This window comes from Rhinolophus sinicus, chromosome 10 (genome assembly GCF_057876585.1).
Source record: "Rhinolophus sinicus isolate RSI-liver-muscle chromosome 10, RSI-T2T, whole genome shotgun sequence".
Lineage (NCBI taxonomy): Eukaryota > Metazoa > Chordata > Mammalia > Chiroptera > Rhinolophidae > Rhinolophus > Rhinolophus sinicus.
Genome location: NC_142510.1, coordinates 3,317,879 through 3,336,734, shown reverse-complemented (window position 1 = coordinate 3,336,734; position 18,856 = coordinate 3,317,879). Strand labels below are relative to the sequence as shown.

Genomic DNA, 18,856 nt, shown 5'->3' with positions numbered 1-18,856 from the left:
CAGGTTCGCTGTGCCTCTGAGATTCAAGAACTGCGTCAGTGGCAGAAGAAACTGCGCGAGGAGCAGCACATTCGCCAGAGAGTCAGAATCTTCTGGGCCAGACAAGAGCAGAAAGGTCAGTTGCTGGATGTGATTGACGGGGCCTCCCCTCCAAGATTCTGACTCGATGTTTCCAGGACGGGCCCCAGGTGTCTGTGTTGATGTTAAGTTTCCCTGGTTCTAGTGGTCAGCCAGAGGGGAGACCCCGAGAGGTGCCGGCTTCCCGGTTGTTTGTGCTCTTTAAAATGTGGCGTTCCCTAGGCCTGCCTGTGTCCCAAGCTCTGGGGAACAAACCAGGGAAGTCCCGCCCATGCGTGATCATGCATCGATTATTTGTTTATTTGGCTGTTACTTGTCTTCCTTGCCAGTGTGTAAGCTCCATGAGGACAGAGACCTTGTCCTACTTCTGCATCTAGTACAAAGTGAGCACCAACTAAATACTGATTGAGTGAGTGAGTGAGTGAGTGAATGAATGAATGAATGCCTGGTGAGGCTCTGAGGCTTAAATGAGCCCAGCATACAGAGCCGTATGCCTGATGCAGAGCTGGCGCTCACCAGATTGGTGGTCTTAGTATCCCTTGTTTAGAAGCAGCTTGAGCTGCAAACACTTGGCAGACTCGGCCCAGGCCTCTCTTTCCTGCGCAACTGCCAATTCCTTTCACTCCAAAACTGGAAGAGAGTCAAGGCTGCAATCAGTTTAAAGGTCGGTGGAATGCAGCGTGCCTGTTTGTTCCTGTTACTTATTCTTTTGGGTTGATTTGCTGTGGGGTGACTGATGGATGTGGCTCGCTCTGTGGCAGGGGAAGCAGATTGGGTTTCCGGTGTGTGATCCAGCCCTCAGCCGAGGGGCAGTGAAAGCAGTCCCCTCTCAACCACGTGCTGCTTGTGTCCCTTGCCACCTTTCAAGGGCTCAGGAGGAGCTGTGCTTTCCAAACAAGATGGGGTTCCCAGTGGGAACCCCTGGATACATTTCTGTTTACGATGAGACTGTGAAATGGCCCTCGGGCAAAACAGCCAGTTCTAACCGCTGTCCCCAGACCTGTGGCCCATGTAGAAGGAAGTCAGTGCAGCGTGATGGATAAAGGACCAGGTTTTGGAATTGGCCAGATGGGTCGTGGAATCCTTGTACTTTTATCTGTGTGACCCTGATCTAGTTAACTGCTTAATGCTAGATCTGGTTTTCCCTGGTACAAAATGAGACTGTTAACAGTACCCGTCTCCTGTGGGTGATAAAGGGCCACAAGAGATGGTCTTTAGAACAAGTCCTGACACAGCGTTCTCGTCAGTGTTGGTGATTGTCACGATTAGTATTGTTAAGATATCTGTGTGCTTGGAAGCGGTTTTGGGGTTGCCTTCCTTCCCTAGACTCTAAGCTCCCTGGGGTTCCCTGTGGGGACCGTTTTGTCTCATTCGTCACAATGCCCCCACGCCTTGTACAGAACGGGGGTTCTGTACACATTGGGTGGCTGGAGCCCTGGGCTTCATGTACAGATGAAGAAATAGAGGCCCAGGAAGGTCGAGGGACTTTCCCAAGGACACACAGCCAGTGCAGGGCTCAGATGCTCCCTTTCTGTGTTCACTGTTCTAACGCACGTCCGAGAAGAGATGCAGGGATGAGACACTTTTGGATTCTCCCATCAGACCCAAGCCCCAGGAAGCTCCTGCACATGACACATGGCTTGTCCATTTCTTAGGACCTGGGCTTCCGGTTCTTGGCTGTTTGTGTTGACGGAAGCCCCTCGGCAGGGGCTGAATTGAGAATCGCAGGGGACAACCTGCTGCCACAAGTAAAGTAGCGCTTTCTGTTCCCCGCAAGTGTCACCGAGCTGAATCATTTGCTAAGCTCGTGCACAACCGACTTACTCTCTGTTTTAAACCTTATGAATCTGGGTGGCATGGAGGTTTAGAAAATAAATTCCCCAGCCAAGGTGACCTCTGATGAAATCATTTGAAAATGAATGGTAAACATATGCTAGTTCTCCTTTGGATTTGCAATTTAAAAAAAAAGAAGCAGAGTGATTGCCAGTAAAAATGGTGTTTCAACTTCATCTGAAAAAACCCACAAACTCATCTCTGTACAAATCCAGCAAACAAACATAATATGTGTCTTGAGGGGATGCCATTTTTTCCATACCGTGTGCTGGTATTTATAGTCTGAATAATCTTTGCCAAGTTCATTTCTTGGAGCAACCTTGGTGCAGACAGGAGGTCTGAGGGAGAGAGTGGCGTCAGCTGTCAGGGTAGAATCGTGGTCATTTATAGCCCGCCTCATGTTACAGTGAGTCAGAGGCCGTCCCAAACAGGATTTCTTCTAGGACAGAAATGGTGTGAAGTTATCCTCGAGTCTCTACCCACTGGGACAGTTGCAAGAATTATTTTAAAATGTGTGTGACAAGAATTACAGCCAATAAAATCCAAAAGAAGATGCCTAAGACATTTTTGAGATGTGGTCAAAAATCCTTTCTTGATTAATAGCATATTTTTCGCTTTATATAGTCAGTAATTGCTTTCAAATGTGCTTTGTAATTGAATATCCATATTTTTTATTTGGAAATCTAGTATGAGGAGGAAGAAAGAAACCAAGAAATTGTTTCCATAACATCAGATTACATTTCATACATATGTGTGTGTGTGTAATCAGATTACATTTCTCATGTGCGTATTCTTTATAGGTCTGCAAATACTCTTTCTTGTTGATATTTTAAAGGGTGTGAAGGAGGTTGACCTGTTAAAGGGATTAGATTGTGTACGTTTGTTTGTTTACCTGTTTATTCCCTGCCTCGTTCCAACAGTGGTTTGTAGTAGCTATAGAAACTCATGTATAACATTTTTAGGTAAATGTGGTAATCTGGTCAAGGGGAAATTAAGAGTAGGGGGAGAAAAATAAAGCCAATAAAATGCAGTAAGCAAAATACTTACTCCCAGGCCTATCCTTGCTAGAGATGTTTTAGAGACAAAGCAAAGAGGGAAATAGGGTCTGTTACATAATTCACAGTGTACGTAAGAAACAAGGTAAGCCAGTGTTTTGGAAACACTGGGCCCTCCCCTAATCCGTTCTGCAATGTGCGTGATAACCTCGGAAATGTTCCTGTGGGAAGTAGAAGTATGGCTCTGAGCTTCCTAGAAGCCGCAGCAGCGAAGGACATGGGATTGTGACATTGTTCATTGTGTCCTCAAGCTTTAAAAAGTTTCTCGGAAGCACACTTATTCCTGGAGCTGAGATTTTTCTCTCATAAAGAGGACACTGCAACGTAGTGAACACCGTCCTTTCTCTAAGGACAATAACAAGTTTCTTACATTTGCTTCTGGAGGGAAAAGATAAAAGCCTGCCTGGTGGTGGGGGTGGGGGGTAGAAACAAGAGAAATGTATTTTGCTGATTTTAAATCTAGAACTGTAAGTTTGGATTGTGATGACACATCTTACCTATTAGGGTTGGGTTTTCAGGATAGTTTTAAAATGAGCACCTCATCTTGGCCACACCCCGTGCGTGTGACCTTGGGAGGCCCCTGGAACTTAGTTCTTAGAGCAGAGAAAGACGTCTGAAACTCAGGAGTAGCTGGGATTGATGGAGCATGTGCCACTGGCCACACACTATCCTAGGCACCATATGTTTCCTTGTAGTCCTCACACCCGCTGTTGAGAGAGGAAGGGAGTTGTGTTCATTGTACAGATGAGGAAACTGAGGCTGGGACGATGCATAACTCACACAAGGTCACACAGCCAGTAGGGCCAGAAAGCAGAGGTGTGAACCCAGATCTGCCTGATGCCGGGGAACCTCAGGCCACCTCCTGCCATGTCGTGCAGTGATTGTAACCCGTGTGCCCACTAGGGCATGTTGGCCCAGGGCAAAGCTTCCCAGCAGGGTGCCGGGACCCCCAGGCTGGGCAGTGGGCAGTGTCTGGCTATGCCTCCCACCCTGCACACTCACACTGAAATGACCACAGGCCACTGGAATAGGGGAGGTTTTGGTGGGGGGGGGGAAGGCTGAGTGCCCCATCCAGCAGCTGCGGGATTTATAACCATGTTTCCATTAGAGCAGGAAGGCAGGCTACGTGGAGATGAATGAGGGTGTTCTTTCCTTCGCAGATTCCCTGCCCACCTAGAGATGAGAAGCGGGAAAGGGCTGCCCCACCAAAGAGGGCTCCCCCCCGCCCCCCACCCCCGAGTGCAGGGAGCGCTCTAGCCTGCACTCAGAGGAGGTGGGTTCTGGCACTGGCTGCGACCCTTTGTGATTAACAAACAATCTGTCTTATAACAAAAAAGACCAAATTTCAGAGACTTATTTTCCAGAGACGACCACTGGTGAGTGAGTCTGCTCACAGAGTTTCTTCTTCCGTCTTTCAATATGTAACACAAATCATATGCACACATGCAGTTACAAACGTGCAACCATGTTATATATAGGGTACTGAAACTTGTGTTTTCTTCACTTGGCAATGTATCGTTGACGTCTTTTCATGTCAGTATATATTGCTTTGTCTCATTATTTTTTGTGGTTCCATGAACAGGAGAGATCTCTTACCGTACTTTGTTTTACCCAATCCCCATGAATGCGCTTTTGGCTTGTATCATGAATGACGCTTCCATGGACATTTTTGTAGAGACCTGCCTGCTTGCTTATCGAAGTGTTTCTCCAGGATAAATTCCTAGAAATGGAATTGCTGGGTCAGAGGGCCGGGACATACATACTGAGCTTAGATAGTGGCCGCCAATTGTCATCCCAAAGCATCCATTTATGCTAATGCCACCAAGCAACTCTGGAACTTTGGGTGGGTGATGTAATCTTTGTGTTTCGTTTTCCCTGCCGGTAAAATTAGAATGATTAGGTGTCAGGAATAATTCTGAATGGTGATGGCTGCACAGCAGTTTGAAAGCACTTAATGCCACTGAACCGTCCACTGAAAATGGCTAAGATGGTCAATTGTATGTGTCTTCGACCACAGTTTTAGAAATGGGGAGTAAATAAATGAAGGCACAGACCCCGGCTTCCCTCATGGCTGCCGCCTTCACCTCCGTCCGCTCTGGTTGAAATCACCGCACCTTATCAGTGGGTCCTGCCTGAGCTCCAGGCGCCCCCAGCCCTGTCCGCGGCTCGTCCTCATCTAGCATGTTATCTACCGGGCGATTCAGAAAGAACTGACGCTCCCAAAGCTTTATTACAACATGCCACATCGTGGGGCATAGATCAGAAAGTTGCTGTGGGTGCCACGTCTTCTCTGCAGCCTCGGAGAACTGAAGAAACGGCTGTGAGAAAGGAGGGCCGGCTGCCTTGTTTGCTGCGTGTGTCACTGGGTCTGCGTGTAGGGCTTTGGTTACCTTGTAATCGCCGTGTTACTTCCTTTCCGAGGTGCCTGTGACCACGTGATCTCATCAGTTCTATTATTATTATATGTAGCCACCCATGACTACTTTTTAAGTGTTTAATTCTTCTGAAGCACCCAGGATTTGAACGGCTCGTTTTACTGTCTGTGTGACTGCCTGGGAAGTTCTGGCACCGCAGGGCCATTTTTCCTTCTTGTTTTGTTCACTGCTCCGTCCTTAGCACCTTGAACAGTGCCCAGCGTGTGGTGGTTGTTCAGGAAATAATTGTCAACGGAAGGAATGAATCTGTGTCGCACAGCCCCTTTCCCAAAGCACCCAGCTCGGTAAACACTCTGCAGACAATCTAAAGGAAACAGAGCGGGTTCCAAGCAAACAAACAAACGGAAAATATATGCTTACCCAGAATCTAAAAACGGACGAAGACAAAAAGCCTACCAGAACAAGCCTACCAAATGCTAATAGCGATTACCTTTAGTGACGGAGGCAGGCAATTGATGGGCTCGTTTATTTCTGCCTGTTTTGTGTGTGGTTTTTCCCTAGAATAGAAATGCAGGTGGTTAGTTTTCTTTTTTGATTACTCATATTTCCTAAAATATTAAGAGATTGTTCACATTCGCTGCTTGCTTTCAGTGAGGCAGGCACCAAGCACTGTTCCAAGCCCTTCCTCAGCAGTGACCCAGTCTTTTACAGAGGAAGAAACTGAGGCACAGAGAGGTTCAGCAGTGTGCCTCGGGCCACACAGCAAGGAAGTAGCAGAGCCAGGTGGCTTCACTGCACAGCCCTTTCTCTTCCCTACCTTATTATACTGCAACACGCAGATGTTATTTACGGCGTTAAAATGCTCGGGAGGAATCTGGTGGTGGTGGGTTTTGTGGGAAATCCATCCGGATTCAACCTCTGATTAAATGGCTGGGGGCATGAAGCATACATCCCCTCTGCCTGTTAGCCTGGCTTAAAGGGCAACGGTCCCACCCGTCTGTGTGCCACCTTCTCTCTGAGGGCCGGGCCAACCGGGCTAACACATGGCATTCACCCGTAGGGTCTAAATATAGGCTCTGAGCGGCTGAAGTGTCTTGCCAACTTTCAGATTCAACTCTCATTAGTCCAGGGCATGGAAAATTTTAAAGGTGCCAGGAGATGAAGGCTTGATGTGAAGGACAAACTGATTTCCTTTGAAAATAATTTTAAAATCGTCTCCTCGTCAAAGTAATACGTTCTCACTATGAAAATACAGAGGCATATCAAGAGATCAAACCAACTTGCCCACCACACCGTCAACGATAATGAATACTTTGCTGTATCGAACAACTAGGTTCCAAAGTGACATTTGAAGTTGTCCAGAGTGAACAGCTAATAAGGGCGGAAAGAGTCCTGGACTTGGAGCCCCAAGATCTCCATTCAGACCCCGCCTGGGAACTTCCTAGCTGTGTGTCTTTGAGCAAGGCACTTAACCTTCCTGATCTGCCCTCTTTTAACTGTGAAATGAAATTAGCACTGCTCTAAAAGCCCACCTGAGAATCAAGGTTATTTGAGTGCAAAAGACATGAGCTAATGCTCACCTCCAAATTCTTACTGGCTGTGTGACCTCGAGCAAGTTGCTTAACCTCTCTCTGCTTCAGTTCCTTCGTCTGTACAATAGAAACCATGCGTGTAACATGCCTCATACCCATTAGGTCCTCAATAATGATCAGTAACTCCTCTAAACCATACAATTTCTGCATCATGGCTTCTCTCACTGTGGACAGTGAAGTCAATTGGTGGGTTGCCACAGCATTTTAAAAACGAAATAGAGATAGGAAATATCAGTATGTATTTCGTATAGTAAGGTAAATGCCATTTGGTGACATTTTGTCTCAGGTGTGTGTGTTTGTGTACTGTAAGCAACGTATATTGTATTTCTTATTTCTTATCATAGGTGGCAGTTTAAATACATGAAAACCACTGGATTAGGTCATATTATCGAGTTGGATCCTGTGATCTTAGGTTTTACTGGAATTTGCCAAAGTGGTGTTTCTTGGGCTTACAAAACCAGGATAGCGCTAGGAAATAGCCAGTTAAATGTAGTTCAGCATCTTCTGTACAAAGGTTGTTTGGCCCAAACTCCAGATTAAATCTTTTTATAAGAATAAATCCCATATGAAAAATGTTATCTAGCAAATGGTGCCGGGAAAAAATGGTGCTTCCTTTGGGGAAATGGTTTGCTTCTTCCCTAACTTTCCCTTTTTGCCTTGCCTGCCGGGAACCTCAGAGTTCAACTTTAAACTCATGTGTAGCAACGTGTCGACTCTTCTGGTTAGCGTGTCTAAATTCTCCATTTATCTTTGGACTTAGTTTTCTTCTTTCTATTTTTGTTGACTATATTTTGTTGCATAATGATCTCAGATCCTTTTAGGGAGGAAGCAGGATATAAATATATCCAGGAAGAAAACAGGTATTTGCCTTGTTTACAACACAGAGATTGCGAAGCTCACGTGAGATAATGTACATGAAAGAACGTTGAACTCTGAGAAGCCTGGCCCAGGGGGAGCTGCCGTTAGGATGCATCTGACTCTTACAGACGTGTGAGTTTTATTGGTTTTGTAGAAAAGGAGAATGCGGCTGGCATTTGTTTTCACAGAATTTTAAAAAATAACTTTCTTCTTAATGGGTTGGAAAAGTAATATTTGCCCTTTGTGGGGGCAAAATTGAACCACAAAGTAGGTAAGTGTAATTCTCACCACCCAGAGATGACCACTACTGAGATGTCACCTTTCTTTTTAAAAAAACAGCTTTATTGAGATATCGTTCATATATCATGCACTTCCAAGTGAACAATTCAGTGGCTTTCAGTCAATTCGCAGAATTTTCAACCATCACTACAATCAATTTTCGCACATTTTCGTCTCTCCCCCGAAGAAACCCTACTCCCCTTCGCGATACCTCCCAAGACCCCCATTCCTTCCAGCCCCAAACAGCCACTAATCTGCTTTCTGACTCTGCAGGTTTACCGTGGTGACTGTTTTATTTCACTTAGCGCGATGTTTTCAAGGTTGATCCATGTTGCAGCACTTACCGTATGTACTTCATTTCTTTTTATGGCCTGTGTTCATCAGCTTGGGCTACCATAACGGGCTTAACGAGCAGACGTGTATTTCTCACAGTTCTGGAGGCTGGACGTCCGAGATGAAGGTGCCGGCAGGGTGGGTCCTGGTGAGGGCTCCCCTCCTGGCTTGCAGACGGCTGCCTTCGGGCTGTGTCCTCACTAGGTGGAGGGAGAGCTCTGGTGTCTCTTCTTCTTACATGGGCACCAGTTCTGTTGGATCAGGGCTCCACCCTGTGACCTCATCGACCTTACCGGCCTCCTCCAGGCCCTCTCTCCAGTACCGTCACGCGACGGGGGTAGGGCGTCCATGAATTGGACGGGGACTCAGTTCAGTCCGTACCACGGCTGAATAATCATCCATCGTAGGGATGTGTCACATCTCAGCCATCCAGTCATCAGCTGGGGACATTTGAGACATTTCTGCTTTTTGGCTCTTGTGAATAATGCTGCTGTGAACATTCGTGTGCAGGTTTTGTGTGGACATGTTTTCATTGTTCTTAGGTTTACAGCTAGGAAAACAATTGCTGGGTCCTGTGGCAGCCTGGCTTCAGCTGTTTGAGTAACTGCCAGACTATTTTCAGTGGCTGAACCATTTCACATTCCTCCCGGCAGAGAATGAGGGTTCCAATTTCTGTGCATCCTCTCCAACACTTGTTATTCCGCCTGTGGGATTACAGCCATCCTAGGGTGTGTGAAGTGGGGTCTCATTGTGGTCTGATTCCTGTGTCCCTAACGCCTAAGGGTGGTGGGCATCTTTTCACGTGCAGTTATCCATTCGTGTGTCTTCTTTGGAGACGCGTCTATTCAGATCCTTTGCCCATTTGAATTGGATTGTCCTTTCATTGTTGAATTGTAAGAGTGCTTTATATATTCTAGACACAACTCTCTTATCAGATAGACGCATATGACCTGCAGTTTTCATTTCCGTGGTGTCTTTGAAGCACAAGAATTTTTTTCATTTTGATGATTTCCAGTTTATTTTTTCATGGGTTGCTTTGTGCTTTGGGCGTCACATCTGAGACACCACTGCTTAATCCAAGGCCACAAAGATTGTCTTTTTTTCCCCTGAGTTTTATGATTTCGGTGCTTTCGTGTTTAGGTCTTTGACCCATTTTGAGTTCATTTTTTGTATGTGGTGTGACGTATAGGTCCGACGCCATTCTCTTCATGTGGGTGTCCAGCTGTCCATCGGCTTCTGTTGAAGAAACTGTTCTTTCCCCATCGAATGATCTTGGCACCTTTGTGGAAGATCCGGTGATCGTAAACGTGAGGGTTTATTTCTAGACTTTCAATTCCATCCCATTGATCTATAATATTCGTCTCTCTCAGGCCACACAGTACCACTCTACTGTCGCTTTATAGTAAGTTTTGAAATCGGGAAGTGTGAGTCTTCCAAGTTTCTTCTCCCCCCCACCCCCAAGATTATTTTGGCTATTCTGGGCCTTTAAATTTCCAGCTGTCCTCTTTTTTGTCAATGTTTTTGAAAATACGTCTCTCTCTTTAATTTTACTTAAGTGAGATCATACTCCAAAAACGAAGCTTTTCATATGTCCCTGCTTTCTTCACCCAGCTGTGTATTATAAACACATCCCCCTATAGTTTGAATTTATTTCACATATGATTAGCTGCATAATGTAGTTAGTTCTTTATTGGACGCTTCTTTCTAAATTTTGCCATTATAAATATTGCTGCGGTGCCTGCCTTCGTTCCTAAGAGAATTTAATTTCACTTGTGCAGCTACTGGAGATATTTTTACATATTGAAAACACTAATTTTTTTGTTGTTGTTGTTTCTAAATTGATCTTTTGAATAGAAGCACATCACTCCATACCGAGGATGCACCATCCCTTTATTAATAGATACTTTACGACCAGCATTTTTAATACTGTGAATAACACTGCAATAAACAGATTTGTGCATTTTGCCGTCTGTATGGTAACTATGTTCCTGCAGAATAGCTGCTCAAAAGCGGGATGGGAGAATATTTCGAAATCTCTAATCAAAACGATAGTACCATGTTTCCCCGAAAATAAGACCTAGCCAGACCATCAGCTCTAATGTGTGTTTTGGAGCAAAAATTAATATAAGACCTGATCTTATTTTAATATAAGACTGGGTATAATATAATATAACATAAGACCGGGTCTTATATTAATTTTTGCTCCAAAAGATGCATTAGAGCTGATGGTCCGGCTGGGTCTTATTTTCGGGGAAACACGGTAACATTCCCTTCAGGTATATATTAATAAGAATATCTGCTTGCCTGCTCAGTCCCCAGTGCTGAATATTACCAATACTTTAGTGTTTATGAAACTGGTGAACAATCATACCCTATTATTTTCTAATTTGCTCTTTTCTGTTAGAGATGTCAAATGTCTTTTCAAATGCCACGTCAGGCTCCCTTTTGAAATCTCTGTGATCTAACATGCTTTGCCCTTCATCGCAAGCCCCGATGTCAGGCTGAGCTTTTTCGGTGCACATATGATTAACTCATCTACCAACGTGGTCATTTTCTTCCTTGACCACCTCACCCCTGATGATATTCACCTCCATCCACATGAACCATCCACTTCTATGGCCACGGATGAACCTGTCATCATCGGAAGTGACTTGAACTTCTGAACTTAAATGCATACATCGCATTCTGAAAGCACTAACTTTTAATTCAAGACTTTGGCCGGAATTCCCTAAAAGCAGTAGAACAGGGCACAGACAAATGAGGGGTCACATCCCACATTTGCAACTTAGTCAAGTCGCTCACCTTTCTGCTCCTCAGTGTTCTCATCTGAAAAATGGAGGTGCTAGTCCCTTCACAGAGATGCTCAAGTCTGGGCGTCCCCACTGCACTGGAGCAGCTTTTATGTTGCTGGAAAGGATGTGTGTCCTTTGGGCAGCCTGGAGGCTGAGAGAGAGGGCTTGGAACTTACAAAGGAAGCTAGAGTGCAGTTTCCTTCATTGGTCCAACAGAGATTGACTGAGCACCTGCCCCAGGCTGGGACCAGACCTGCCAGGTCCTGGGGTCCAGTGGAGACCGTAAGCCACACCTGGCTGTACTGGAAACTCAAAGTCTAGTGGGAAAGCCGGACGCTGTTCCAGCGATCATAAGAACACGTGATTACAAACTGCAGTGAATGTTCCGAGGAACTGCACGGTGCTGCGAGAGACTGTGGAAATAGGTTCCCCTACTCTGCGATTGGAAATGAGCTAGGAGTTACCGAGATGTGAGTGGCAGAAAGGGCTTTCCCGGAAGAGGGGAGGACCAAGGCAGGGACCCTGAGCCTGGAAGGGGAGCTGAAAGAAGGCCTGAGGGAGAAGCAGGATGTGAGGTGATGGGGGAGCCGAGAGAGCAGGGCCCTCAGGGGCCTTGTTAAAGACTTTGAACTTGACCCTGAGGCTTGTGGCTGGGCAGCGGCAACATCAGGTGGGCTTTACAGAAAGAGGAGTGTGTCTGTAGGTAGGGATGAGTCGGACCACCTAGTGGTGGCAGTGGACAGAAGTGGAGAGATTTAGGAGACATTTATGGGGTGGGAGTGACATAGATAAGAGTGAGCCTTTCTAAGAAGTGGTTTTGTTGGGAGGAGTGTTTCTCACCAAAGCCAGTGTTTGAAAATATTCACATTTTCTTTCCCGCACACCGGAGAGCAAGCAGTCTGTAGTTGAAACTCTTGGAATATTAGTTCCCACCCCGTTCTATTAACATTTGATCAGCTTGGTTCCTTAGTCCTTGGGGTTTCTTGACTTGAGCCCCGTCTGCCCTGGATTCCCCGCCAACCACCAAGATAATGAGTGAATACCCCACTCCCTCAGCCCAGATTGAAGCAATTTCCCAATTAGGTATTAACTTGTTACAGGAGCTGTTTAAAAATAAACTGGAGGATTTGTTTCCATTTCACTTACAGGCAACATGTAATGTACAGAGCGTCTGCCGCTCTGAACGGGATGAGAGCTGTTTATACCCCGGCTCATTCAGGATGCCTGGGATATTTCTAAAGGCTCAGTCTTGGCCGCAGCAGCTGGGAATGCAGAGAGACGTTTTTCAAAAAGTCCTAACACACGGCTGACGGGGGGCGCCTTTCTTCATTCACACGCCTGACTCGCCAGGCTTTTGAAGACGCAGAGTTTTGAAGGGTATCCTAGTGGACGGTGGCTGTTGAAACTGCTGTGCTAGGGCTCCAGGGTCGATGCAATTTGGCTGCCTGCGAACTGGACCTTCCTTCGTCAACGGAGACGTAGCGAGACTATCTTAATAGACAGAAAACACATGAATAGCACTTGAAGCTTACCTCCATGATTTGAAGAAAATGTGTTTAAGTATTTGTCTAAAAGTAGCCTGGTTCCCAGGTTTTCTACAGTCACCGCGTTACTTGCACTTTTAAGACCTGGTTTTATTGAGCCTGTGCCGTGTGCCAGGCAGTCGGTGCCATTGCACTTCGTCCTTGCACTGTCCTGAGAGGAAGGTCTGACTGTCCCCATTTGATGGAGGAGGGAGCTGAGGCTGCGTCTCCTAGTTGGTAAATGATGGCAGCATTCAGAGCCCGCCGGTTCGGGCTCCAGGGGTGCTCTGAGCCCCCCCACGCTGCTCCGATGGCCCTGCTGCTGGCTTTGCTTTGGTGGCTGCCTCCCCCCTCAGCTTTCCTTATCGATATTAAAACATCATCATCAACAACAACAACAACAACAAAAATACAAGCCTTTTATTAAGTGTCTCTCTTCCCAGGAATCGAGATCCTTTCCAGGTTTAAAACTTGAGAATTCTGTGAGTCTGTCTCAGTGGAACCCATGTTGTGACTTCCGGCGCCAAACGTTGCCACTGAAAGCACTGCCTCCAATGAGGCTTTGCTGTCACTGTTACACAGTTGAGACTGTCACGTTTGCCACACATTTGAGACTGTCACATTTGCCCCAGTGCCTGGTGGCTCCCAAGTCAGCTCGACTTTCCCCACAGTGACCTTGCAGCCCAGTATCTGGCACCGTCCAGAAAGGGGGGGTCAACTCACCAGACTGCTGACACCTACCCCAAATGTCAACATTTAGTTCTCGTTAGAAAGGAGATCTTCTATGATTTCTTCCTGTGGGGACATGGAGTTTCGACCGTCCACTCGGAGAAAGGACGTCACATTTGTTGAGCACCTACTATGCAGCAACCCCTGCTCCAGACACTCAAAACACTTCATATCCTTTAATCTTCGTAAGGACTCCATGGGGTCAAGTTACTGATTATACTGACAGTTCACGTGAGGAAATGGAGGCTAGAGGTGGGGGTCACCCAGATGTCATATGACAGAACCAGGATTTGAATACCGGGCCTACCTGATTCTGAAGTCTGCCCTCCCGTGAGCAAGCAAACTGAGGGGGGATCATTTTTCTAGCAATTCTCCAGAAACTTCTCCCAGCAAACATGTCATTAATATTGTTTGGAATGGTCACCCCACCCGAGACAGTTTCACCTTTGAGTGGGTCCCTTTTCAGGGTCTCCCTGCGCTGGGTCTGACGATACTTGGAGGTCAGTTCCTCCCGGGCGCCCGCGGCTTCCGATTGGCCATGTGACCCCACTTCTTAACCTTCCTGCCTTTCCCCATCTTTGGGCTGTGACTGATTGCAGTGAGGCTGTGTAGGGGTCGATTCCCTGACAGTCTTTTTTTTCTTCTGTCTCATATATTTTCTGAGAATTCTTTCAATCCACGTATATTGTAGACATTTAGGAAAAAAAAAACAATTCACCCATTTCATTTCAATCATTGTATTAATGTTTAGTTTTTGTTTCTGTTAAACACAGTTGAGATGCTGGGCCATAACTTAGTTGAGGCAATGAGTATAATTTTAGGGGGAACAAATGTAATACAGGGCAATCGCATTTCAAGGATGTACTACAAAGACTACCCAGGGTTGAACGTAATATAGGAGTCACTGTTCTCTAAAAAAATTCTTTTTTCAGAAAGGCAAGAGGGAAAGGGGTGGGGGCAGAGATCACTACATGAAAGAACCGGGTTTCTACCTTATCGTCAGAGAGATGTCATCGTGGTGGGCTTCCGACACGGATAGAAGCCTCGGTCCCCCTGAACTGTCCAGGCCCCCCTTGAGGACACTACCTTTTAGATTCAAATTTCAGTTTTCAAATTCGCATCATTCAACTTTCCAGGAAATGTGCCCCACTGTATTTTCCCCGTTCCTTCAAACTTTGCAAAAGCATCACGTCTTTAATGGCTGCGTTATTATTTTACCAAGTTCATAAATGACCAGGTACCCGGTCATCCCCCGATGATTAGGCATTTAGGTCGTTCCCACACTGTTTATGTGGTAAGTGATGCACCCTTGTCTGCATGCGTTGTTGTCCTATCTTTGATTACAGAAACCTTCGTCTGCCAGGTGAGAAACCTGTGAAAGAAACACTGACCCTGTCGAGGTTAAGAGCAGGAATGAGGGAGCCAGACAGCCCCCAGTGACCTCGGGCAAGTTGTGTAGCCTGTCTGTGCCTCAGTCTCCTCATCTGTAAGACGGGGAAAAGGACAGCACTTACCTGGTGTCACTTCTTATGTGTAAAGCACTCAGGAAGTACCCTAGGAGTGCTTGCTTTTTCTTTTCCCGGAATCTTAGAAACTGGGTGCTAATGGGATGAAACATTAAGGCTTCTTCTTTTTTAAGGCTCCTTATATACACATTGCTGCCTTGAGTGTGTGAACCCGTGTCGTCTCTGTAACTCAGGCCCAGCACTGTTTCGGGTCCGTAGCTGTGTGCTGGGTGAACGCTGAAGCATCGCCTCTCGGTGGTGTATGAACGTCTCTTGGTTCTTACAATCCCCTTTGCTTTTCTGCCTCCCCCTCTGGACTGTGATTCCCTGAGGTCAGAGGCTATGCCCGAAAGATAATAATGGCTGGTATTCACTGAGTGCCTAGCTCTGGGTCGGGCTCCGTGCCGAGCGTCTTGCAGGCCTGTCTGGTTTGCTCTTCCCAGCGCCCTTAGGGGCGGGGCCGTTCTCAGACCCAGGCCCTCAGGAAGCGGGCTCTGAGTGATGGCTCAGTGACACACAGCTCTTTCCCAGATTGTCACATCACAACCATCACTCACAGCTCCACTCAAAGCTCAGAGGTGGAGGGGATGGGGAATGCAGACCCCCAGGCCTCACTCCTAGATTCCGATTCTAAAGGCCTGGCTGGGCGAGGGGCCCAGGAATCTGTATTTGCCCAGGCGGTCCTTTATGCGGAGGCCACATCTGGGCAACACCAAATGAGTGGCTAGGTGGCCCTGCGGCCCCTGAATTTCCTCCCCACGTCCCCAGCCTGAGGCAGCCCCTCTAACCCCCCCCACCCCCCACCCCCGAGTTCTCCACTCCGTCACTGACTGGAACTGAAGAGGCCGAGGGCCACTGGCAGAGTCTCATTAGTATGCGGGACCTTTCTTGTCACATTGCCTTTAATTGAAGCTGAAGGGCTGGCGCATCTCCCCGGGATTTTCCACTCCCCCAGCGCTTCCGGAACTGGCTGCGCACCAGCCTGCCACGGGGACAGGGACGGTGCAGGGGCAGGAGGCATCTGCCTGAGGGTGTGGGGAGCCAAGCACGCTGCTGAGCTGAGTGGAACTGCGTTCTGCCTGCTGCTCCCCCGCCCCTTTTACTGGATCCCTGCCTACCTGTGCAGGGCTCTGTCCTGCCAAGACCAGCAGGAAAACCACCAGGGAGACTTCAGCTGTTTCTTGGTTCCTAGTAGCAAAGTAACCCTCGCCTATTGTTCCCGGGATAAGACACAGAGGATAAAATAGGAGGACAGAAGGGGCATCGCCTGCTGTGTGTGTTGCCCTCTCCTGCTGCCATCTCTCTGAACTCTCAGCGGCTTCTCTGGGTGGTCACCGACAGACAGATAAGATTGTAGACATTATCTCCTGGTTTCCTGCTATGACATGACTAGTTCACTTACAGCCCATCCCCACCCTTCCAAAGCAATTAAGTCTCTCTTTGCTGTTCCTTTATTGGTTGACTTTATAATTTCAAGTAATATCATTACCATTTGTATTTCTTTGTACCTTTTTTTTTTGGGGGGGTGGGTGCTGAAATATACATACTGTAGTGACTATAAAAAACGCATAACTGTAAAGCACTCTTGTAACCACCATCCCAGTTCAGGAAATAGAGCGCCTGTCAGCACATGCCTTTAGATTTGCTATAAATAGAATCACACAGTAGGTACCATTCCACGCTTTGCACCTTTCCGTCAGCTAATTGAAGTTGACGGACGTGTCGCTGTGGTTCATTGGCGTTCGCTGCTGTGTGCTCACTGTTCGAGGAGACCATGGTTCCTTTATCCAGGGACAGATACAGGAATGGAATGGCTGCATCGTAGGGCACATACACACTCAGTGTCACGTGATAATGCCGGGTTTCCAGTGTGGCAGCACCAGCGATGGCTCCCACCTCCAGATTCTGACTTGCTTGGCTAGGGTGGGGCCGGGTGTGGAAACGTTCAGATTCCCCCAGGTGACCACAGCCACGGTTATTTCCAGTCCGTTAACTCTAGATGCACCTTGACTCTCTAATTTGAAGGAGTGTCCCTAGCATCCCTTTCCACTCGCCTCCCTCAAGACGTTTGTGTAATGATCTGGAAGAGATAATAAGGGCTTTTTCCCAGGTTAAAGTGTAGGTAGGGGGTGGGTAAGACGCTGCGAAGGTGTGGACAGGAACTGGTGAAAATACGGGGCCAAAGGCTTGTAGGTGGATTCTTCCTTCAGGTAGAGCTGAGGAACTAGAAAACCCAAGGGCTGGGGACCCCTCCCGGAAGCCACGCCTTCCTTCCGTCCACACTTGAGCCTCCAGCGTCTGTCTGCCAGTGCTGGGTCAGAGAGAATGTCATTCATTCCAGTGGCTTAAATTTTGAGACATACGGTCTTTACTCTTCTGAGGGTCTTTACGGTCGTTTCTTTAAAGGGACTCCAACCACGATTTGTGCTTCTCACCCTGGGAGAGGTTAGCGACACCCGGGAGCTTTGAATACACGGATGCACGGGCCAATTGCAGCAGAATTTCTGGGGCGAGACCCTGGCAGCAGTGGCTTCAGAAGCTGCCCAGGTGACTCTTAAGTGCAGCCAGGACAGAGAACCAGTAGTCAGGGGCGCTCAAACTTGAACTAGCGCACACACAGGTGGGCTTCACTGGCAGCTTCTGATTCTGTGGGTCTGGGGGGGGGGGTGCTGGATTTGCATTTCTAACAGGTCCCCAGTGATGCAAATGTTGCTGGTCCCCCAGCCATACCTGAGGTTTCTCTGAATACTGTCCCATGGGGAACCAGAGCAGGTGTGCTGAGCTGCCCCCTGCCCCCGGCTGTGTGCGCCTCTCCCCGACTCTGTCGTCAGGATGGTAGCTTGAAACGGCTATGGAAGTTGGCAAATGCTACAGACCAGGACCCCATCACCCCAGTCCGTTGCTAAATGACCACATCCTGGATGCCGTCGTGGATGAGCGGGGTGTGGGGAGAAGGCCTGGGAGAAGGCCTGCCAAGGTGGGTGTGGTGGGGGCATTGTTATCTGTGAAGGATCATTAACTGTCACCCTCAATAGAGGCTTTACTGTGACCACCCAGGTAGCTTCCATAAATTTGGAACAAAAATACACACGTCGAAAAATGTTTTAAATTTTCCCATGATCACAGGCTCCAGGTGTTAAAGATACTTTTCTGGTTTGAGTTATCAATACAATTATCGGTACTTCACAAAGCCACATAAATGTCGATAGTTATTAAATTGGGGAGAGTCTGGGGAATGTCAGCATTTCAGCTTGCCTCCTTATTTGGCACTGGGGGAATTTCACACACTGGGCAAGGCCAAGATGGGGAGAGGTCGGAAGGGGGACCGATAGAAACCCCATGATTACAAGTCCACGCGTGAGCACTGAAGATTTGGGAGTTGACTTTTCTTTGAGTAAACCAGGTCCAGGAAGCTTTGGGCAGCCTTTGCGTGGCCCGAGTTTCAAAAGTCTGGGCTGGTTTGTGCTGCTGAAAGCCTTCAACCCGCTTCTGTCAGGAAAGGACTACACTGCACATGGTGTCTGCACCTCGCCCTGTGCTTGGGTGGTGTGGCCCGTGTGTGCCCGCGGGCACGAGGACATCAGGCCCAGGCCCAGGCTCGACTGGAAGCTGTGCCCTACACGTAACAATGTCCACCATCCTTTCTGCTCAGGACACGGCTCCCCAAGTAACCAGAGCTGAGACCTCGCTCAGAATCTCCGCTTCAGGCACTGGTATCCCACCAAGCACTTGGACACTAGGAGCAGACATTGGGAAAAAGGGGGTCTTTCCAAAAAGACCCCCACCCCCTACCCAGGGAACTGGGTCTCCACATTTCAGCTCTGGGGACCATTTCCCTTACAAAGAGTGCTGTGCTCTGTGTTCAGCTCACTTTCCTGTTTGGCTGACTCAGGAAATCGCCCGG

The 18,856-nt window shown here is 47.6% G+C and overlaps 1 protein-coding gene across 13 annotated transcripts in view; it reads left to right on the top strand.

The window, feature by feature from the left end:
• IQCK (IQ motif containing K) overlaps positions 1-18,856 on the top strand; it is a 348,027-nt gene that overhangs the window by 57,729 nt on the left and 271,442 nt on the right. For 10 of the 13 annotated variants that reach the window (XR_016022511.1, XR_016022509.1, XR_016022510.1 and 7 more), the window contains one exon: positions 4-115. The exons of 2 other annotated variants lie outside the window; for them this stretch is intronic. Coding sequence is in view for 3 of the 11 variants with exons in the window: in XM_019751654.3 (XP_019607213.2) it covers positions 4-115 (112 nt within the window). In the remaining 8 variants the exon portion in view is untranslated. Of the gene's footprint in view, positions 1-3; positions 116-12,343; positions 14,317-18,856 lie in introns of those variants that run through there. One more of the 13 variants, XM_088801200.1, reaches the window with a different exon arrangement.